The following is a 16,189-nucleotide window of genomic DNA, read 5'->3' on the forward strand; positions in this document are numbered from 1 at the left end:
GGATGCACTAGGCAAGGATAAGCTTGGGTTCCCTGCAGAAAAGTCATTCTCTCTTAATCCTAGGTAGCACCTATTAAATGTTTACCATACACTTGAATCACAGCATATAACAATATATACTTATTTTAAATAAGATAATTGTGTGATTGAGTTTTTAAAAAACTCCCCCTGGTAGCAATCTGGTTTATCAACCATTTACTCAAAATTTCTCTGGGAAGGACCTATTTTGAAAGAGGCCTGGAGAACAGCAGCAGTTAGATTTAAGCCCTGATAAAGGCTCACTTTTCATTCATAGTCAGAGCCTAAATGTGCTCTTCTTGTACCTAAACAGATAATAAGCACTCAGCACACTCCCCCTCCTTGACACAGCACACTGAGACTAATCACACATAATTGGGGAGGAGGAGCAGAGGGCTGGCCACGCTATTGTGTCCAGAGGACAAACGGTCAGTTTATGAGGCTTTGGGCTGATGTAGTCATTTCTAATACATCTATAGGGAAAAAAACATACTGTTTAAAAGGAAAAAAAGGAGAGAGAGGGATAGAGAAAGGGATGGCGGATTTAATACAATTAATTGGAGGGAGATAAAAAGATATGCTTTATTTATTTTTTTAACCAGGAAAGAATCATGATATTTGCTGGGTTTACTGATTAAAAACTATCACCACCAAAACAGAACAAAGACCAAAAAAAAAAAAAAAAAAAAAAAAAAAAAGGTGGGATGGGTATCATCAAAAAGAAGTTCTGTCTCAATTAGAGGGGAAAATATTTAGTTTGTTCACCAGTCAAATTCAAGTCACAGACAGGCACCTTATACACATTTAAAGACAAACAAGGGTTTAGGGCAGGAAGAGCAACAAGCAGAGTGTAAAAAGAGGCGGGGAGGGAGCTGGAGAGGGCAGCTGGGGAATAACGTGGGTGAGGACAGGTGGAGTCCATAGCCCACACGTGAAATGCTGCAAAGGGGGCAGGCAGGCGATTATACCCCTTACAGATTTCTGTTTTTGTAAAAATATTCCCTGTGCACTTGATATTTTTCTCCGTCTTTGAGAAGCTTAATCTTCTATCCATGTTTGGTTAAAATAAGCAGAAGCGGGTAATGAAGGTTTTCTTCATATATGTCCGGGTTTTCCTTTTTCAACTGAAAACAATAATAGAAAGAAAAAGGTAAGGGGACTCCAATCAGGGATCTTTACCACTCAATATTAATGTTGAGTATCATGATGACAAATATATAGTTCTGGAAAAATAAATCACAGAAAAGCAACTCAAAGTAGTTCTCAGTGGCACTAATGTGACAATTCTATACATTAACATGGGGATTGTTTTTGGTGGGGGTGGGTAGGGTTTTTTTCATAAATACCCAAACTGCACTTTGACCTCTATAAACTGTGAGGCACTTGACTGAAGGCAGAGCTGGGGCTCATTCATCATCACCTGACTGGCCATTTGACATAGAAGTTTCTGCTCTCTGTACCCTCTGCCTCTGACCAATGCCACACTATTCAGGCAGGCGGGCATTTCAGATCACTGCTTGGAGTCCGTGGCAACATCTGGGCACAGGGAAAGGCTTGTGGGGCCCAAGACACTGCAAAGACTCTCCAGGTGCTTCTTAGGGGTTTTAACATTAATAATAAGTCACTCAAAAATTCTTTTCCCTGAGGAGGAGAACATACTCCAACAATTAGACTAGCGACATTCCTGTCCACATTGCACAGGGAAGTTCTGAGGATCTTTCTGTGATGAGATTTTAAAATCCAGTTAGGTTTCTCACATATAAAGTACACTTTTTCTTCATTCAGCTGGAATAGTTTTAAAGTTATATTTATATTTATTCTAGCAAATAGAAATTTGCTATTTATAAAGACAAAATTAATATTTTTGAAGTTGGAATTTATGAGCCAATTGTTAATTCCTTTTTAGATTATAAGAATAAAAAATAAATATTTCTTTAAATTATACATGGAGTCAATTCCTTTATTGTTTAAATTAGTCAAACACCACCCACCCCACCCAGCCTAAAGCAAAATGAATGGCCTCAACATCACACTCTCCCAGGTTGGTCCCTCTGGGGCATGTTAACTCGAATCTTTGCGAAGTGCATGTTCCTTCTAAATTATATTCCCAAACCATGACATGGACATGCTGTCACACGGACAGGAGTCATGAGCCCACTTCCCCTTTTCCGCTGGGGAACATAAAGCTAATTCAGCCTTTACTTTCTAATCCACTTTCCCAAGAACTGACGGTGGTACAGTCCCTGAGGTGACTTCATTCTGTTTTCTTAGACGGAGTTTGTTTTGTGTACAGATGATTTGTTGTCTATTTAGGAAGATCCTTGTGGATTTTCGCTACTACCAAAGTAGCGAGAGTGTTAAACCTAAACACAGGTCCTCCAACCTTACTACTTAGTCTATAGAAAATGCTGAGAAAATGGCTTCACCAACTTCCCAGTCCATACCCACTGACCGGGACTTACCAACTGTAAATACCTTTGTTGGCAGTTGCCCTAGTGATAGAGGGAGCTCACTGAAGTATTTTATAGGGGGCAGAGAGGGCCAAGCTAGTTCAATTCTTTCCTCGGGGATTGGGGATAAGGGAAAGTTGATTACTCAGTGGCAGTCAGCTGACCTACTCACTCACAATGCACTAATATACAGAGACTCAAATGAGCTCTTTATAAAGTCCCTGAGGTAATATGTGGGATAAATAATTCTTCTGTAAATATGGGCTAGAAATCACTTTTAACTTGGATTCTATGCTGACCTCTGGAGGCCAAAGCGGAGGCTTCGTTGCTGAAAGGGGCCAGGGGCCAGCCCTGTCTTGCCTGTGAGACCTTTCCACAATGGGGAAGAGCTGACAACCCTCAAAGGCAACACTATAACCCAGCCCTGGATCATTTCTGAATCAAGCAAGTCTGTTATGTGAGGGTACTTGAACACACACAAAGCTCTTAGCCAATACTTGCTTCGATGGGGGAATGTTATGAGCTTTAAGAATAATTCCATTTACCCAGGCTGTACTTCCTTGCCCAATTAATAATTACAATTTTAACAAATATCAGAAGGCACCTTGAAAGAAAATGAACAAAAAGCAAATCATGAATAAAATAATTTTCCAATTTCATAGGTTAAAACAGGTCTTTGAGGACTAAACTAAATTATATAGCTGCTATTAGTAGCATTATGCTTTACTTCATAATTGGATGTAACACGCTCAGCCTTACTACGGCGTGAACAGCAGCAGCAGGAGTGGAGTTCAGACTGTTTACCCTTTACAGTATCCACAATTATCAACAGCACACCACACAGATTATAAGCACCAGCCACTTGTGATGTGGCATTTTGAATAGATAAGCAGAAGTGCAATATGGCTGTGTTTTTAACACAATGTGCTGACTTCACAGCGCAGCTCAAGCCTATTTTCAGAGCTATGTACAAAAATACAGAAAAATAAACACTTCAGGGTGGTTTGGCGAAAGTTTATAAAAAAACTCCACGGCATATAAAATTATATTTCAAAGAACATTTGCATGAATGAGAGTATTTTAACCAACTAGCATCAAGCCAGCTGTAATCTCGAAGTCACATCTCTACTTTACAAAACGATTTGCTATCTTACTATCTGAAAGGTTTTGAACCACACTATGAGGGCAATGAATTTGATTCTCAGCCTTGAGGAGACCAAAAGGCTGGGGAGGAGAGGAAAGTGTTTTATTTTTCTCCCCTTGCAAGGATGGACTGAAAAGCAATATTTTTAAAACATACTACACCTTTGGCTGCCTGGTTCCTGAGCACACTGGCTGCATGGTGTGGGCACAGTTTAACAAAAGCACTGGCAGAAAAGTGCAGAATGGCACCGTTTTGATTACAGGCTTGCTTTTTAACGGAAATAAAATTTCACAGTTAACAATGAGAGGTGAAAAGTTTAAGAGGCAAAGCTGTTCCTCCTGATCACTGACTGTTAATCAGCTTCATGGGTGGTTGCCTAAATCTGTAGATTTTTTTTTTTTACCTTGCACTACTGCCAAGTAACTAATTTTTTCCCCTGTTGTAAGAGGACGGGTGAAAAACTCGGCTTCGAAGGCAGCTGTGTATGAGTGACGCGAGGCACTAATGCAGAGGGCAAAATTAAAATTCATGAATCTCTTCACGACCATTTGTGTAACAAGATTAAGACGGGACAGCGGAAAAGAGCGGCATTATCAGGCGTCTTACAGTCCTCCAGCTGGTTACGCTCTATTCCAACACAGTAGGGCTAAGAGGATAACACGCAGCCTGAAGGAAAACGCCGCTCCTCCATTGGGGAGCAGCGCGTCCCAGGGACGAGGGGGCTTTGGCCAGAGATGGAGAGGAAGAAAGCTGATTGCCGCTCAAGATGGAAAACTTTTAAACCCTGGCTATTAGCACGCGGCCAACAAAAGCCGCCAGGGTGGAGGCTCCCGGCGGCCGCGTCCCGGAGCCCCGGGCGGGCGGGCAGGGCTGCAGGGGGCAGGGGTGCTGCCTTGGGCCTCCGCCTTCGCGCCCTGCTGCAGGGCATGGGGCTGGGCGAGGAGCAGCGGCGCTGCCCGCTCCCTCCAGCGTGGCCCGCGGCTCACTGCTCTGGCCTCTGGGCGAGCTCCTTCTCCTGCAAAGTAGCACAACTGCACGTGCCAGCCCGGTCAGCACACAGTATCCCCGCTGCTGGAGCAGGTACAGGAGGGACCAGAGGCATTCTTTTGCTAGAAGCAGAACCCCACACCAGCTGAAATAGCTCTCATTATTAAAATATATATATATCTCATGGGCGCCCGTTTATACCTTTTATCCAGGATGTGCCAACTCTGCAGAATATTCTCCTAGGGTTCTACACTCTCCCCACCCCCAACAATGAAGAGAACTATTTCTTAGTCCAATGTACCAATGTCAGCAAACTGTGAATTTGACTTTTCAGCAATTATGACCAGAGAAAAAATAAGGCCACTTATTTATGTGCTTCGCTTAGCAGGGTAGTGTACAACGTTGGAAATAAAAAGAGGAGGTGTGCTGGCCGCCAGGCGCTGACACTCTGAAGTTCTAGACAAAGGAGAGGTGGGTGTGCCTGACATGTCCCAACACTCCTCAGATCTTTCAGGGAGGAGACAGAGGGCATCAGGCACAATGCTGAACAGCTTTGCTGGTGGAGAAACCCACGCCTTTGCTCTCCTGAGCTGTCACTGGGAAACTAAAAGCATTTGTTGTTCTAGGGGGAAAGTGAATGGCATGACATTGAAGCAGCTGTCAGCTGATCCTTGTAGTTCCAGCCCGACCCTGGAGAGAAAGCCACATTATTCCTTTGGGTGGAGGAGTCCAGGGAGCCAGGAGGGACCCTTTTCCTACCAGGTAAAGACCCGCTTATTTTAGGAGGAGGGATTGGAAAGGGGAAAACATCATTCTAGAGAGGCTGGTAAGATCTGAATCACATACCATCCTGTTTTTATTTTCTGATTGTGAGCAATGGGCCTGACTCCACCAGTGAGAGGACATGATTTAACTCTTTCAGTTCACAAAGCACCATTTTTCCCCCAGAGGCTAAATGGAACCTTAAAGATTCAAATAAATAAATTCAGTTCCAGAAAGTGAGAATTTCTTTCTCTTGCTTGGAAGATCAGATTAATTTTGCATATATTTTTCCAAAAGCCAACACACTTCTACATTATATTATAGTCCTGGGTAATAAAGGATGCTGTTCACATTGTCCCAGGAGAAAATTAAGCTCGGGCCTTTATTTTTCTGCAGTTACAACTTGTGAAATCATGACAAGTTAAAGTCTCTTGCCAAGGTCAGACTAGCTCAGTGAAGGGAGATTTCCATAAGGCAAAAAATTACTGAAATAATACATGCTATACTAGTCACTGTGACATGTACTAGCAAATGTGAGAATCCTAAAAAGTTTTCAGCGAAACACTCGCCTCTCAGTGTCCTATATTGCTCTATACCTATAAATAATAAAAAGGCTGATAACATTGCTTTATGTAAGCAGGCTTAAAAATCACTCTCAGATAAGTGCTTTTGACCTAAATCTTGTAGCGCCTCAATCTGACATATAACCCCACAACTGTGAAATTCTGTATGAGATTTAACTGTCTCAAACTGCCAACTGACCCAGCTACAAAGCAAGCAGAGATAAAGATTTACAGTCCAACATGATACAATTAGACATTCACCTTCTATTTATTTCAGTGCGGCTAAGCATTTAACCTACTTAAAAGCTGAAGGTTTTTCATTAAAATATAAATGCATGTTTATCATTCATTCTATGCCACCTCCCCTTGCATCCTACAAATTAGTCTATTATGAATGAAAAGATTAGTTTGTTTCAGAGAAAAGAGTAAACAGGAATGGTTTCTGTAAAATCCTTCTAGACATGCAAAGATAAAAGATGGCTTTACCACACAAAATAATCAGATACAAATAGCTGTTCAGAAGCAACACACCTAAGGAGTACTTTAATCAAATATTTAGGTTACCTGCCAAAAAGACCATGATCTCTTCAAAATGCAATGCGGATTAAAGTGTTATCTAACACAAGCAGAAAACTAACCTTGGAGTGGAAGTTTGAAATGTGTTCATCATAATTTTCATGTCTTTGGATAGAGAAACCAGCTTTTTCAGCTAGATTGCAAAACTGGTTTAAAGTATTCCCTCGGCGTGGGGCAAATACCATTGCTTTCCCCTAGAACAGTAAAAAGGAAATTCACACATTTTAAAATTGGAAGGTAACCAAACATAACAGACATTGGTCAAAGCATTTAATGTACTGCTCTCAAGTAGAAAAACTCGATTGTTCTTGAGATGTCTACGCAGGATGGACATTCACAGTGAGAATAATTTCCAGGAGAGATATATATCAAATAAGAATTGATTTCACATCCAAATGGCCAGTTGCTGTGTTTTATCTTTTTCAAATAATACTTAAAAAAAAAATGTGGTTGAAAGCTGGTGTTCTGAACAATATGCATTGTCTCAGGTCCAATGGGTTAAGCCATTGACTAGATTTTAGAGAAACTGGTCCAGGGCAGTGCCATTCACCTTGTGACTCCTTAGCACCTGCCAACACTTCCCCAACACAGTCCCAGGGCATGTGACAACAGATGCTTACATCTGTTAGATTTTCAAGCCCTGAAAATTCAGTACCAAGAAATCCTTCATAGAGACAAGTAACCACAATTCCTCTTGGAGAGTTTTCATATTTCAGTCCTGCCCCTAGCCTTTTCTGTGACCATGCTGTCAGATACAGGCTCCAGGATCTTGGTTTTCAACTTTATTGAATCCCTCATAATGGTCATCATTATAGCAAAGCAGTTCCTCATAGTATTCACATGATTGCTTTTCAAAGAAAGTGGTATAATGAGGGTAAACAGGCTTTTCTAAATAATCCACACAATCTTATGTGATTGTTGCAGTAGGGAGAACGGGAGGACCTGAATAAAGTATGTACTGGATTTCAGAAGACCATCTGACATTAAACTTCACAATGACCATTTGTTAACTATTGGATGCATGTGGATTTTTCCTTCCTCTCAGATGTGTACAGAATGGCCAAACTTCAGACTCTTCTTCTTCTTTTTTTTTTTTTTTAATAAAGGTGGCTATATGCTTCTGTTACTCTCAAGATTACACTTCACCTCTGTGAAATGCCTCTTTAGGTTTTGAGGGAATCATGAAAATATATCTGAGTTTCTTATGAAGGGTGGTTTATCACTCACACCAGCCAGCCATTTCTTGAGTACCTGGTAGTCAGACACTGGGCTAGGCATTCATATAAACATCCTCTCCTTTAGTCTTTAAGCCTCCCTATGCTGTAGGTATAGTGTAGTCAGACACTGGGCTAGGCATTCATATAAACATCATCTCCTTTAGACATTTTTTTTTTTAGACAGAGTCCCACTCTGTCACCCAGGCTGGAGTGCAGTGGTGCGATCTTGGTTCACTGGAACCTCTGCCTCCTGGATTCAAGAGATTCTCTTGCCTCAGCCTCCCAAGTAGCTGGAATTACAGGCACAGTCCACCATGCCTGGCTAATTTTTTTTGTATTTTTAGTAGAGATGGGGTTTCGCCATGTTGACCAGGCTGGTCTCGAACTCCTGACCTCAGGTGGTCCTCCCACCTTGGCCTCCCAAAGTGCTGGGATTACAGGCATGAGCCACCGTGCCCAACCCTCCTTTAGTCTTTAAACCACCCTATGTTGTAGGTATTATCAACTCTGTCAGTGAATGATCAGAAGGCCCAGCACTGATGCTCTCTCCACTACACTACTTGTCTCCTTATTAGTAACAGTGATGACAATGATAATGATAGCTACCACTGTGCTAGGTGCTTCACAAATCCTCCCTTTAATCCCCTCAGCGATCTTCTCAACAACCCTGTACAGGAGACATTGCATATTACAGATGATTAAACATACAGTGAAGAATTTGAAGAATATAAGGAGGAACTGTGGCAGAAGGACTCTGGACTTAAGGGGAGTCTCCACCATTAAACAGCTGTGTCACCTCAGGACAATCAGAAAATAATCATAGAACTTTTGAGTTAGAGGGAACCTTGGAAATAATGTAGTCCAATCTCTCCATTTTGTAGATAAGAACCTTAACCCATCCTCGCTGATCCACTGAGTTTTCTCATCCATCAAATGGGAAGAACAAAGCCTGCCCTGCCTTTTTCCCCCAACAAATTGTGAGGATCAAATGCAGAATGTGAAAATAATTAGAAAGATTATACTGATGTAAGATTAGAAATATCTACACCACCTAACAGTGCTCTAAAAATTCTATCAATTCTCTCTCCCTCTCCCCTTCACCCTCACTTACCTGTAAGAAAATATGTGGCTACACTGTCCTGGGCATCAAAATTTGTTTTCATACTGTGTTTACATCGGCCTGTACAACACTCAGGCACGTAATTATAGCAGCACCAATCATGCCACTACACTTAAGGTTCTGTCAGCTTTTTCAATATTAATTGCTATTTTCAGGCAGTTTTCAAACTTAGCAGCAAAAATTCATTTTTATGTGAAACTAGATATAATACATGGTCTCAGCAGGACAGCAAAAGTCTCCATTAGAAAAAAAAAACAAAAAAACAGGGAACGCTGGTAGGTCATTTTAGTCATTTCTAAGAGCTAGTTGCCATTCTGGATTTTTGAATAATGGAAGCTATTTTATTTAAAAGTCACCTGCAAAAAATTGTCTCACAGTAACACTTTGAAGAGTTGGTTTTTAACAGCTATTATCTAAGCTGCATACCATCATGTTCACAAGGCTACAGGTTTCTAGGTTGGGCTGATCCTTGCATTGACAAAGCAATGCATCTCCACATGCCCTGGTTGGGGTAAGCTGTAAGGGACAGCAGCTAAGCATGTGACAGCACTCTTTGCCTAAACATCCCTTTCCTCCTTCAGCTCTCAGTTTACCTGTCCTTCCCTAGCCACCCTGTTCAGAATGCAGCCCCTGCCCCATCACTCTCCAGTCCCTTGCTGGGCTTATTTTTGTTCTTAGCACTTACCACCAGGGACACACATTGTATCCTTGTTTGTTATTGCCCTGTCTTCTCTGGCTGGAATGCATACTCCATGACAACAGGATCTTCTAATGTTTTATTCACTACATTTTCTCAGTGCCTAGCACATAGTAAGCACTCAGTCAATATTTGATGAGACAATAAACTAAATCCAGAAGTTGAGTAATCTAAAGAATTTGAGTCTTTGGGAATTCAAAAGCCATGTTCTATTGCTTATTCCTTTGAAAAGATTTTCCCGAGAAGCTTTTACAGAGTCAGCTGCTATGATGGGGTTTTAGAGAGCAGCATTCTGTGCACAACACTGTACCCACGAGAAAGAGAAAGACTGGGCAGTAGTTTTAATCTCTAACTACTTAGAAGTTTTGTTTTCTTTTTCAGTTCATTGAATACAGACACCTTTGAGATGTGGATTAATAGGATGGAAAATAGCCCATCATCCATTCATTCACTGTGCCCTACTGAGTGCCAGCATCTCCCCCTCCCCATAATGAATGGTTTTAGAAGACCCCAGTATCCCCAGGGGAGAGAACACGTCACAGGTGAAACAGTACAATCAGAGGAATATGCTTTACAATTTCAGCTGCCCAAATCAAAACAAGAAAAGGAATATGGATTTCAAATTATCCCATCACTTTAGAAAAATTATTTTCAATTTGCCAAAGCACAACTTTCTAAGCATTCCATTGCAGAATTACTTTAAACTCAGAATGAATACTCAATTGAATGTAACACTTTGACTGATGAGCAGAAATTTAAGAGAATTCATTTATTCCTGGAGAGGAGAGGGAGAAGTTCCACTAAACCACAGTGATACTGTTTACCTTGTGAGCTCAGTTGTTGTTATTTTGCTAGACTAATCTATACTTATACATTAAAGGGAGTGTACTTCTGGAAAAAATTGGTATGCTTCAGATTTATTTTATTTTATTTTATTTATTTTTTATTATACTCTAAGTTTTAGGGTACATGTGCACAACGTGCAGGTTTGTTACATATGTATACATGTGCCATGTTGGTGTGCTGCACCCATTAACTTGTCATTTAACATTAGGTATATCTCCTAATGCTATCCCTCCCCCCTCCCCCCAGCTTCATATTTATTTTAAAAGGAATATGCTATGCCAATAAAATGCATTAGGGGAGGGAGACCAAGACAGAGGAAGCACTATTCTCACATTTAGTTTATTCCTTTTTCATTTCCAAGCAACCAAACTATTAAATACCAATTCTATGTTTAAGCTTATGCTTATTTTCTATTTCTGTGTTGTCGTTTGTAAAGATGAGTCTTGTTATGCTGCCCAGGCTGCTCTTGAACTCTTGGCCTCAAGCGATCCTCCCACCTTGGTCTCCCAAAGTGTTGGGATTACAGATGTGAGCCACTGTGTCCAGCCTATTTTCTTTACCTGGTTTCTGAAATGCTGCCGTCACTTGCTTCCTCTCCTGGCATCTCTCTCAGTCTCTCTGTCTCCTTTTGTAGCTTCTCTTCTCTGACCTGTCTTTTAATTACCAGTGGTCCTCAGGGCTCTGCCTACTTTTTCATCACGTTCCATCTAATTCTAGGCAATTGTACTGATGTCCATGGCTTCAGCTATCACTTATACACCCATAACTCCCAAGTCTGTAATTATAGCTTTCACCATTGCCCAGGGCTCACACCTACATTTTCAAGTGCCTACTACAATTCTGTATGTGGGTATTCTGAAAATACCTTTAATCCATTTTGTCCAAAATAAAACTCAATATTCTTGACTGCTAACCCTACCCTTCCCAGGGAAGGACTCATCAAATGCAGCACACACATACACATACACTCAGATATGCAAGCTGAGTACCTCTTAGGTACCAAGCACTTCCGTATCTGTCACTTTTGAAATAAAGCTGGAAACTTGGGAACCATGGCATTGCCCTTCAAGACCTCTCAGTGCCACATTCCCCCTACCTGCATCACTGTCACTTACTGCAGGTGGTTCTCAAACTGTGTTCTGAATTGCTTCAGGGGTGGCCTGGAGGGATAAGAGGAAGACCAAGACAGAGGAAGTACCAGTCTCACATTTAGTTTAACTAAAGCTGCATCATTTTTATCTGTTTTGTAATTGGGGTGCTGGCTAAAAAGTTTTGACCAAAGCATTCTGCCATTTAAACAGGGTTTGAAAACCTTGACTTAGGTCCCACCTTCTTGGGATGGCAGGCAAAGCCCCGCGTGACTGGCCCCATGCCTTTATCGCAGCATGGTCTCCTGCCACTCCCTCATACACATCTTGGGCTCTAGTCAGGCCAACCTCATCACATCCCCCATCTGTTCTTTTATGTATCCTGTGTGTTCAAACATGCACATGCTCCCCTTGGGTGGAATGCCTCTCTCACCTCCAGTTCTCTGTCTGCCTGGTTACTCTTACTCATCCCTCAGCACCCAGGTTAGACTCCCTGCCCTTGCGACGCCTTTGCTGACTTCTCTGGACTCCATACTGTGCCTCCTCCCCGGTTGGCCACCTCTACTCCCTGCCCCCAAGGGTTGCCCACACTTCTGCTGTGCCAATCACACACCACCAGGTGATGGTCCCTTGCTTGTCTCTAGACTGTAAGCCCCTCCAGGGTAGGGTTAGGTCATATCTAACTCTATCCTCGGGGCCTGGCACAGTGACTGGCATCTGAGAGGCACTCAATAAATGTTTGCTGAGTGGAATGCTCAGTGAATATCCATTCATTGTCCTTTTCTCCATTTTCAGGTCTTCACTGGCTCCTAAATGGATGATTCCAGGTGGATATTGGTCCACACTGGACCTCTGAGGAGCTTCATGGCTTTCAAGCTCTCCCTTACTCCAATCTACCCTTTATGCTATGGGCAGAGTGATCTTTCTAGAAGGTACACCTGACCACACCACTGCTCAAAAACTTTCAATGGCTCTCCGTTACCCATACAGTAGAGCCTGGTCTCTCATCACAATGTTCTTGGCCATTCATAACTCTTTTTATTTATTTATTTTTGAGATAGAGTCTCGCTCTGTTGCCCAGTCTGGAGTGCAGTGGTGCAATCTCCGCTCACTGCAAGCTCCACCTCCCGGGTTCACACCATTCTCCTGCCTCAGCCTCCTGAGTAGCTGAGACTACAGGCACCTGCCACCACGCCTGGCTAATTTTTTGTATTTTTTAGTAGAGACGGTGTTTCACTGTGTTAGCCAGGATGGTCTCGATGGCCATTCATAACTCTTTAACTTCATCTTCCTGCCCTTTCCCAACCCTAACCTCAAAACCACAGACACTCTCACACTCCAGCCAGAGCAAACTTCTTGTTGATCCCAAAACACGTCATGATTTTTCTTACTCCACACACTCAAAGTGCCCTTCTTACTATTTAAGACCAAAGTCAGACACCACTGCCTCTAGGGAAACCTTCCTCAGGCAGTCACTCTTGGTGCTTTCTCCCGGTACCTCTTTCCTGGCACCCACCATATTGCACTGTAATTCCTGGGAGTTCATGTGTTCATCTGTCCTGCTAAACTATGAGATTCCCACAGTGCTCCTAGTGCATATTCATTCTCCTAGCCCACATTCCTCAGCGCATAGGAATGGCGTCAGTGCCAAGCAGATAGCAGTTGCTCAACAAATGTTTGTTGAATCAGGACAGAGTCCAATACTCAATAGAATGAGTATCTCTCATTCTATTGAAGGCTTATATTCGAAAGATTCACAAAACAAATAAAAATAACACTGGGCTGTATTTAACATTGTCTGCTATAGTTCTACCTGTGTGTATGTTACATCTCCACGACCAGACTGCAACGTCTTTGGGGGCAGAGATTCCACCTCATGTCTTGGTATTCTCTGCTAAGCACACATTACTGTATGTGCTGAACAGCATCTGGGTGGATATTAGAAAAGGACTTCTCAGGGCTGGGCCCCTGCACTGAGGGTCTTAAAACCATCTGAGGACTCTCTATAAGCTACAACCCTTGTGTCAAGGGCAATCCTACAACTGTAGGAGCTAACTTCTCACCAAGCACTGGTGAGGAGTCGCTGGGTCTCTGACTCAGTAAGCAGATAAGAACCCAAGTGTCTCAGCACCATTTCAGTTCACGGTACTGATCCCACATACACAAGGCAATTTCCCTGAAACAAGCAAACAAAGAGGTTTGTACAGAAGTGGGCAGAGATGATAGATTTTTTTTTTTAAAAAGATGAGAAAGTATCTCAGCAAAAAGAACTTGGCTGGGCATAGTGGCTCATGCCTGTCATCCCAGCACTTTGGGAGGCCAAGGAGGAGGATCGCTTGAGCCCAGGAGTTCAAGACCAGCCTGGGCAACATGGCAAAAGCCCATCTCTAAAAATACAAAAATTAGCCAGGCATGGTGGGGCATGCCTGTAGTCCTAGCTATTTGAGAGGCTGAGGCAGGAGGATCACCTGAGTCCAGGAGTTCGTGGCTGCAGTGAGCAGTGATGGTGCCACTGCACTCTAGCCTGGTGACTGAGTGAGACCCTGTCCTCCCCCCCCCAAAAAATTGCTTTTATAATATGAGAGTTTATGATTTACATTTATAGCACACCTTGGAGATAGGCAGGACTCTGGGAATCTGGTGGTCAGGTAGGGCCGATTTCTGAAGAAGGGTAAGTGAATTCCACAGTGATATTTCTGAATTCTTGACAGTTGGTTAGCAGTGGTAACAAGCTGGATTACTGTCAATATTCTATCCTCTGGTCCTGAGTAAACTCACGCTGTCTGGTTGGCTTGGCTCCCCTCCCTGTACCCAAAGTCATTTCAGAGGAATATTAGTAGATACCATTTGTTGGTTGTCATTTCTGGATGAAAGTTCAACTTGCAGGCTGCTGTACCTGTATTTTAAATTACATTTGGGTCCTCTGATACTGGACACTGCTGTTGTCATGGACTTTTAAGGAATACAATGACAGTGAGTCACCCGATCAATCATCAGCAACAAGAAGCCACTCACCAGAGGGAAAAGTGAGTGGGGGGGTTGAGGGGGGCATTGCTTCTTGGAATGGGTAGAATGTGCTGATTTCATTTCTTTTTCATACCTATTCTATTGTTTTCATCTATTAAGTTTGCTGGAGAGTCCCTTGTAGTGTTATGACAGGAATTAACTATCTTTACAGTTTCTTTAGACCAGCAGGTTGAGGAAAGCCTGCATTTCAGGTGGTAACAAATATTCCCTGCTAAAATTTGGGGCCTCCTGTAAAGACTTTTCAGGCACAGGTGCCTGTTTGGCTGAGAATCTAAGCTCAACCTGGGATCTGACATCACCCCTGGGCCAAGCGAGGAGCCCTCCCTGGTGGCTAAGCTCTCTCTGGGGACCTCTCTTCATTCATAGCTCCAGTATAGAAAGTGAAAGGCAGGGAAACTCCCCCTCTCCATCTACTTTCTTTGCTTCTGGACCCTCTGACCCCAGACAACTGATTTGCTCAAGGTAGAAATCAACCATACTCCCCTAAATGGCAGAATTCATTTGTTCCCACAGCTTGACACTTGAACCTTCATTTTGCAGTTACTTCTGTCTTGCCAATGTAGAGTACTCTCCCCCACCCGCTGGGAACTGTCTATAGTAAAGTGTCATCTTCGTCCGGGTAGACAATCTTCCCAGAACCAGTACAGGGCCTGCTACAGGTGTTCAGGATACATGTGCAGGGGAGATGCAGCGTGCCAATTATGTGCAGAAATTCTCAAAGTCCAAGTCAAGAAAATCATGTCTTCCCCTCCCACCAGCATTTCTCCAGGAAAATGCTTGCAAAAAGGCCCCCATAAGGCCGGGCGTGGTGGCTCATGCCTGTAATCCCAGCACTTTGGGAGGCCAAGGGGGGGGCGGATCACGAGGTCAGGAGTTCGAGACCAGCCTGATCAACATAGGTGAAACCCCATCTCTACCAAAAATATAAAAATTAGCTAGCATGGTGGTGCGTGTCTGTAATCCCAGCTACTCAGGAGGCCCAGGCAGGAGAATTGCTTGAACCTGGGAGGCAGAGGTTGCAACAAGCTGAAATTGCGCCACTGCACTCCAGCCTGGGCGACAGAGCGAGACTCCATCTCAAAAAAAAGCCCCCATAGTCTGTATTTACCAAAGTAACCAGAGCTAGCCTCGAATAGATACTCAGAGTCAATCATGTGCATTACAGTGCATCAGCTTTTTCACTCCCCATTTTACAGATGAGAAACTGAGGCTTCCAGACATTAATTCAGTCAATGGCAGAGACCAGATTTGGGCCTAAGCTTTCTGCCTCCACAGCCCATGTATACCTTCTCTCTGCGAGGAGAATGTAGGATGTCAGAGCTGATAGAACTCTATGAGAGCACGGGTGAACTCCCTCATTTTCCCTCTTTGGGGAGAATGGAGCAAGAGGCGATTCCAGAGCCTGTTAGGGCCACAATGGGTCTGGAACTCAGGGGTCCCATCAGCCAAGCCAGCATCCCCCTGGATAAACATCTCATGTGGATTAACCTTGATAAGTTCTACAGCAATAAAAGAGAAGCAGCTCCCCTTAAGGAGCACCTCCTGTAAGCCAGGTACAGATCAAGGATTTATACATATGTAAATATTTCACACCAACCCACAAGGTGGGCACTAGTCTTGCCTTTTGACACGTGAGGGAATGCAGGCTCAGAGAGACAAGGTAGTTAATGTAGACTTGGGGTTTGTATGCAGAT

The 16,189-nt window shown here is 43.0% G+C and overlaps 1 protein-coding gene across 3 annotated transcripts in view; it reads right to left on the reverse strand.

The window, feature by feature from the left end:
• Window positions 1-575: 575 nt before the first annotated feature.
• CAMKMT (calmodulin-lysine N-methyltransferase) overlaps window positions 576-16,189 on the reverse strand; it is a 420,894-nt gene continuing 405,280 nt past the window's right edge. For 2 of the 3 annotated variants that reach the window (XM_058429111.1, XM_058429110.1), the window contains exons 11-12: window positions 6,563-6,694; window positions 587-1,142 (exon numbers count right to left, since the gene is read on the reverse strand). In XM_058429111.1, coding sequence (XP_058285094.1) covers window positions 1,065-1,142; window positions 6,563-6,694 — 210 coding nt within the window. In that variant the 3' untranslated portion in view covers window positions 587-1,064. Of the gene's footprint in view, window positions 1,143-6,562; window positions 6,695-16,189 lie in introns of all 3 variants that reach the window. The other variant, XM_032177969.2, reaches the window with a different exon arrangement.

The sequence above is a fragment of the Hylobates moloch genome, unplaced genomic scaffold, assembly GCF_009828535.3.
Source record: "Hylobates moloch isolate HMO894 unplaced genomic scaffold, HMol_V3 SCAFFOLD_15, whole genome shotgun sequence".
Classification (NCBI taxonomy): Eukaryota; Metazoa; Chordata; class Mammalia; order Primates; family Hylobatidae; genus Hylobates; species Hylobates moloch.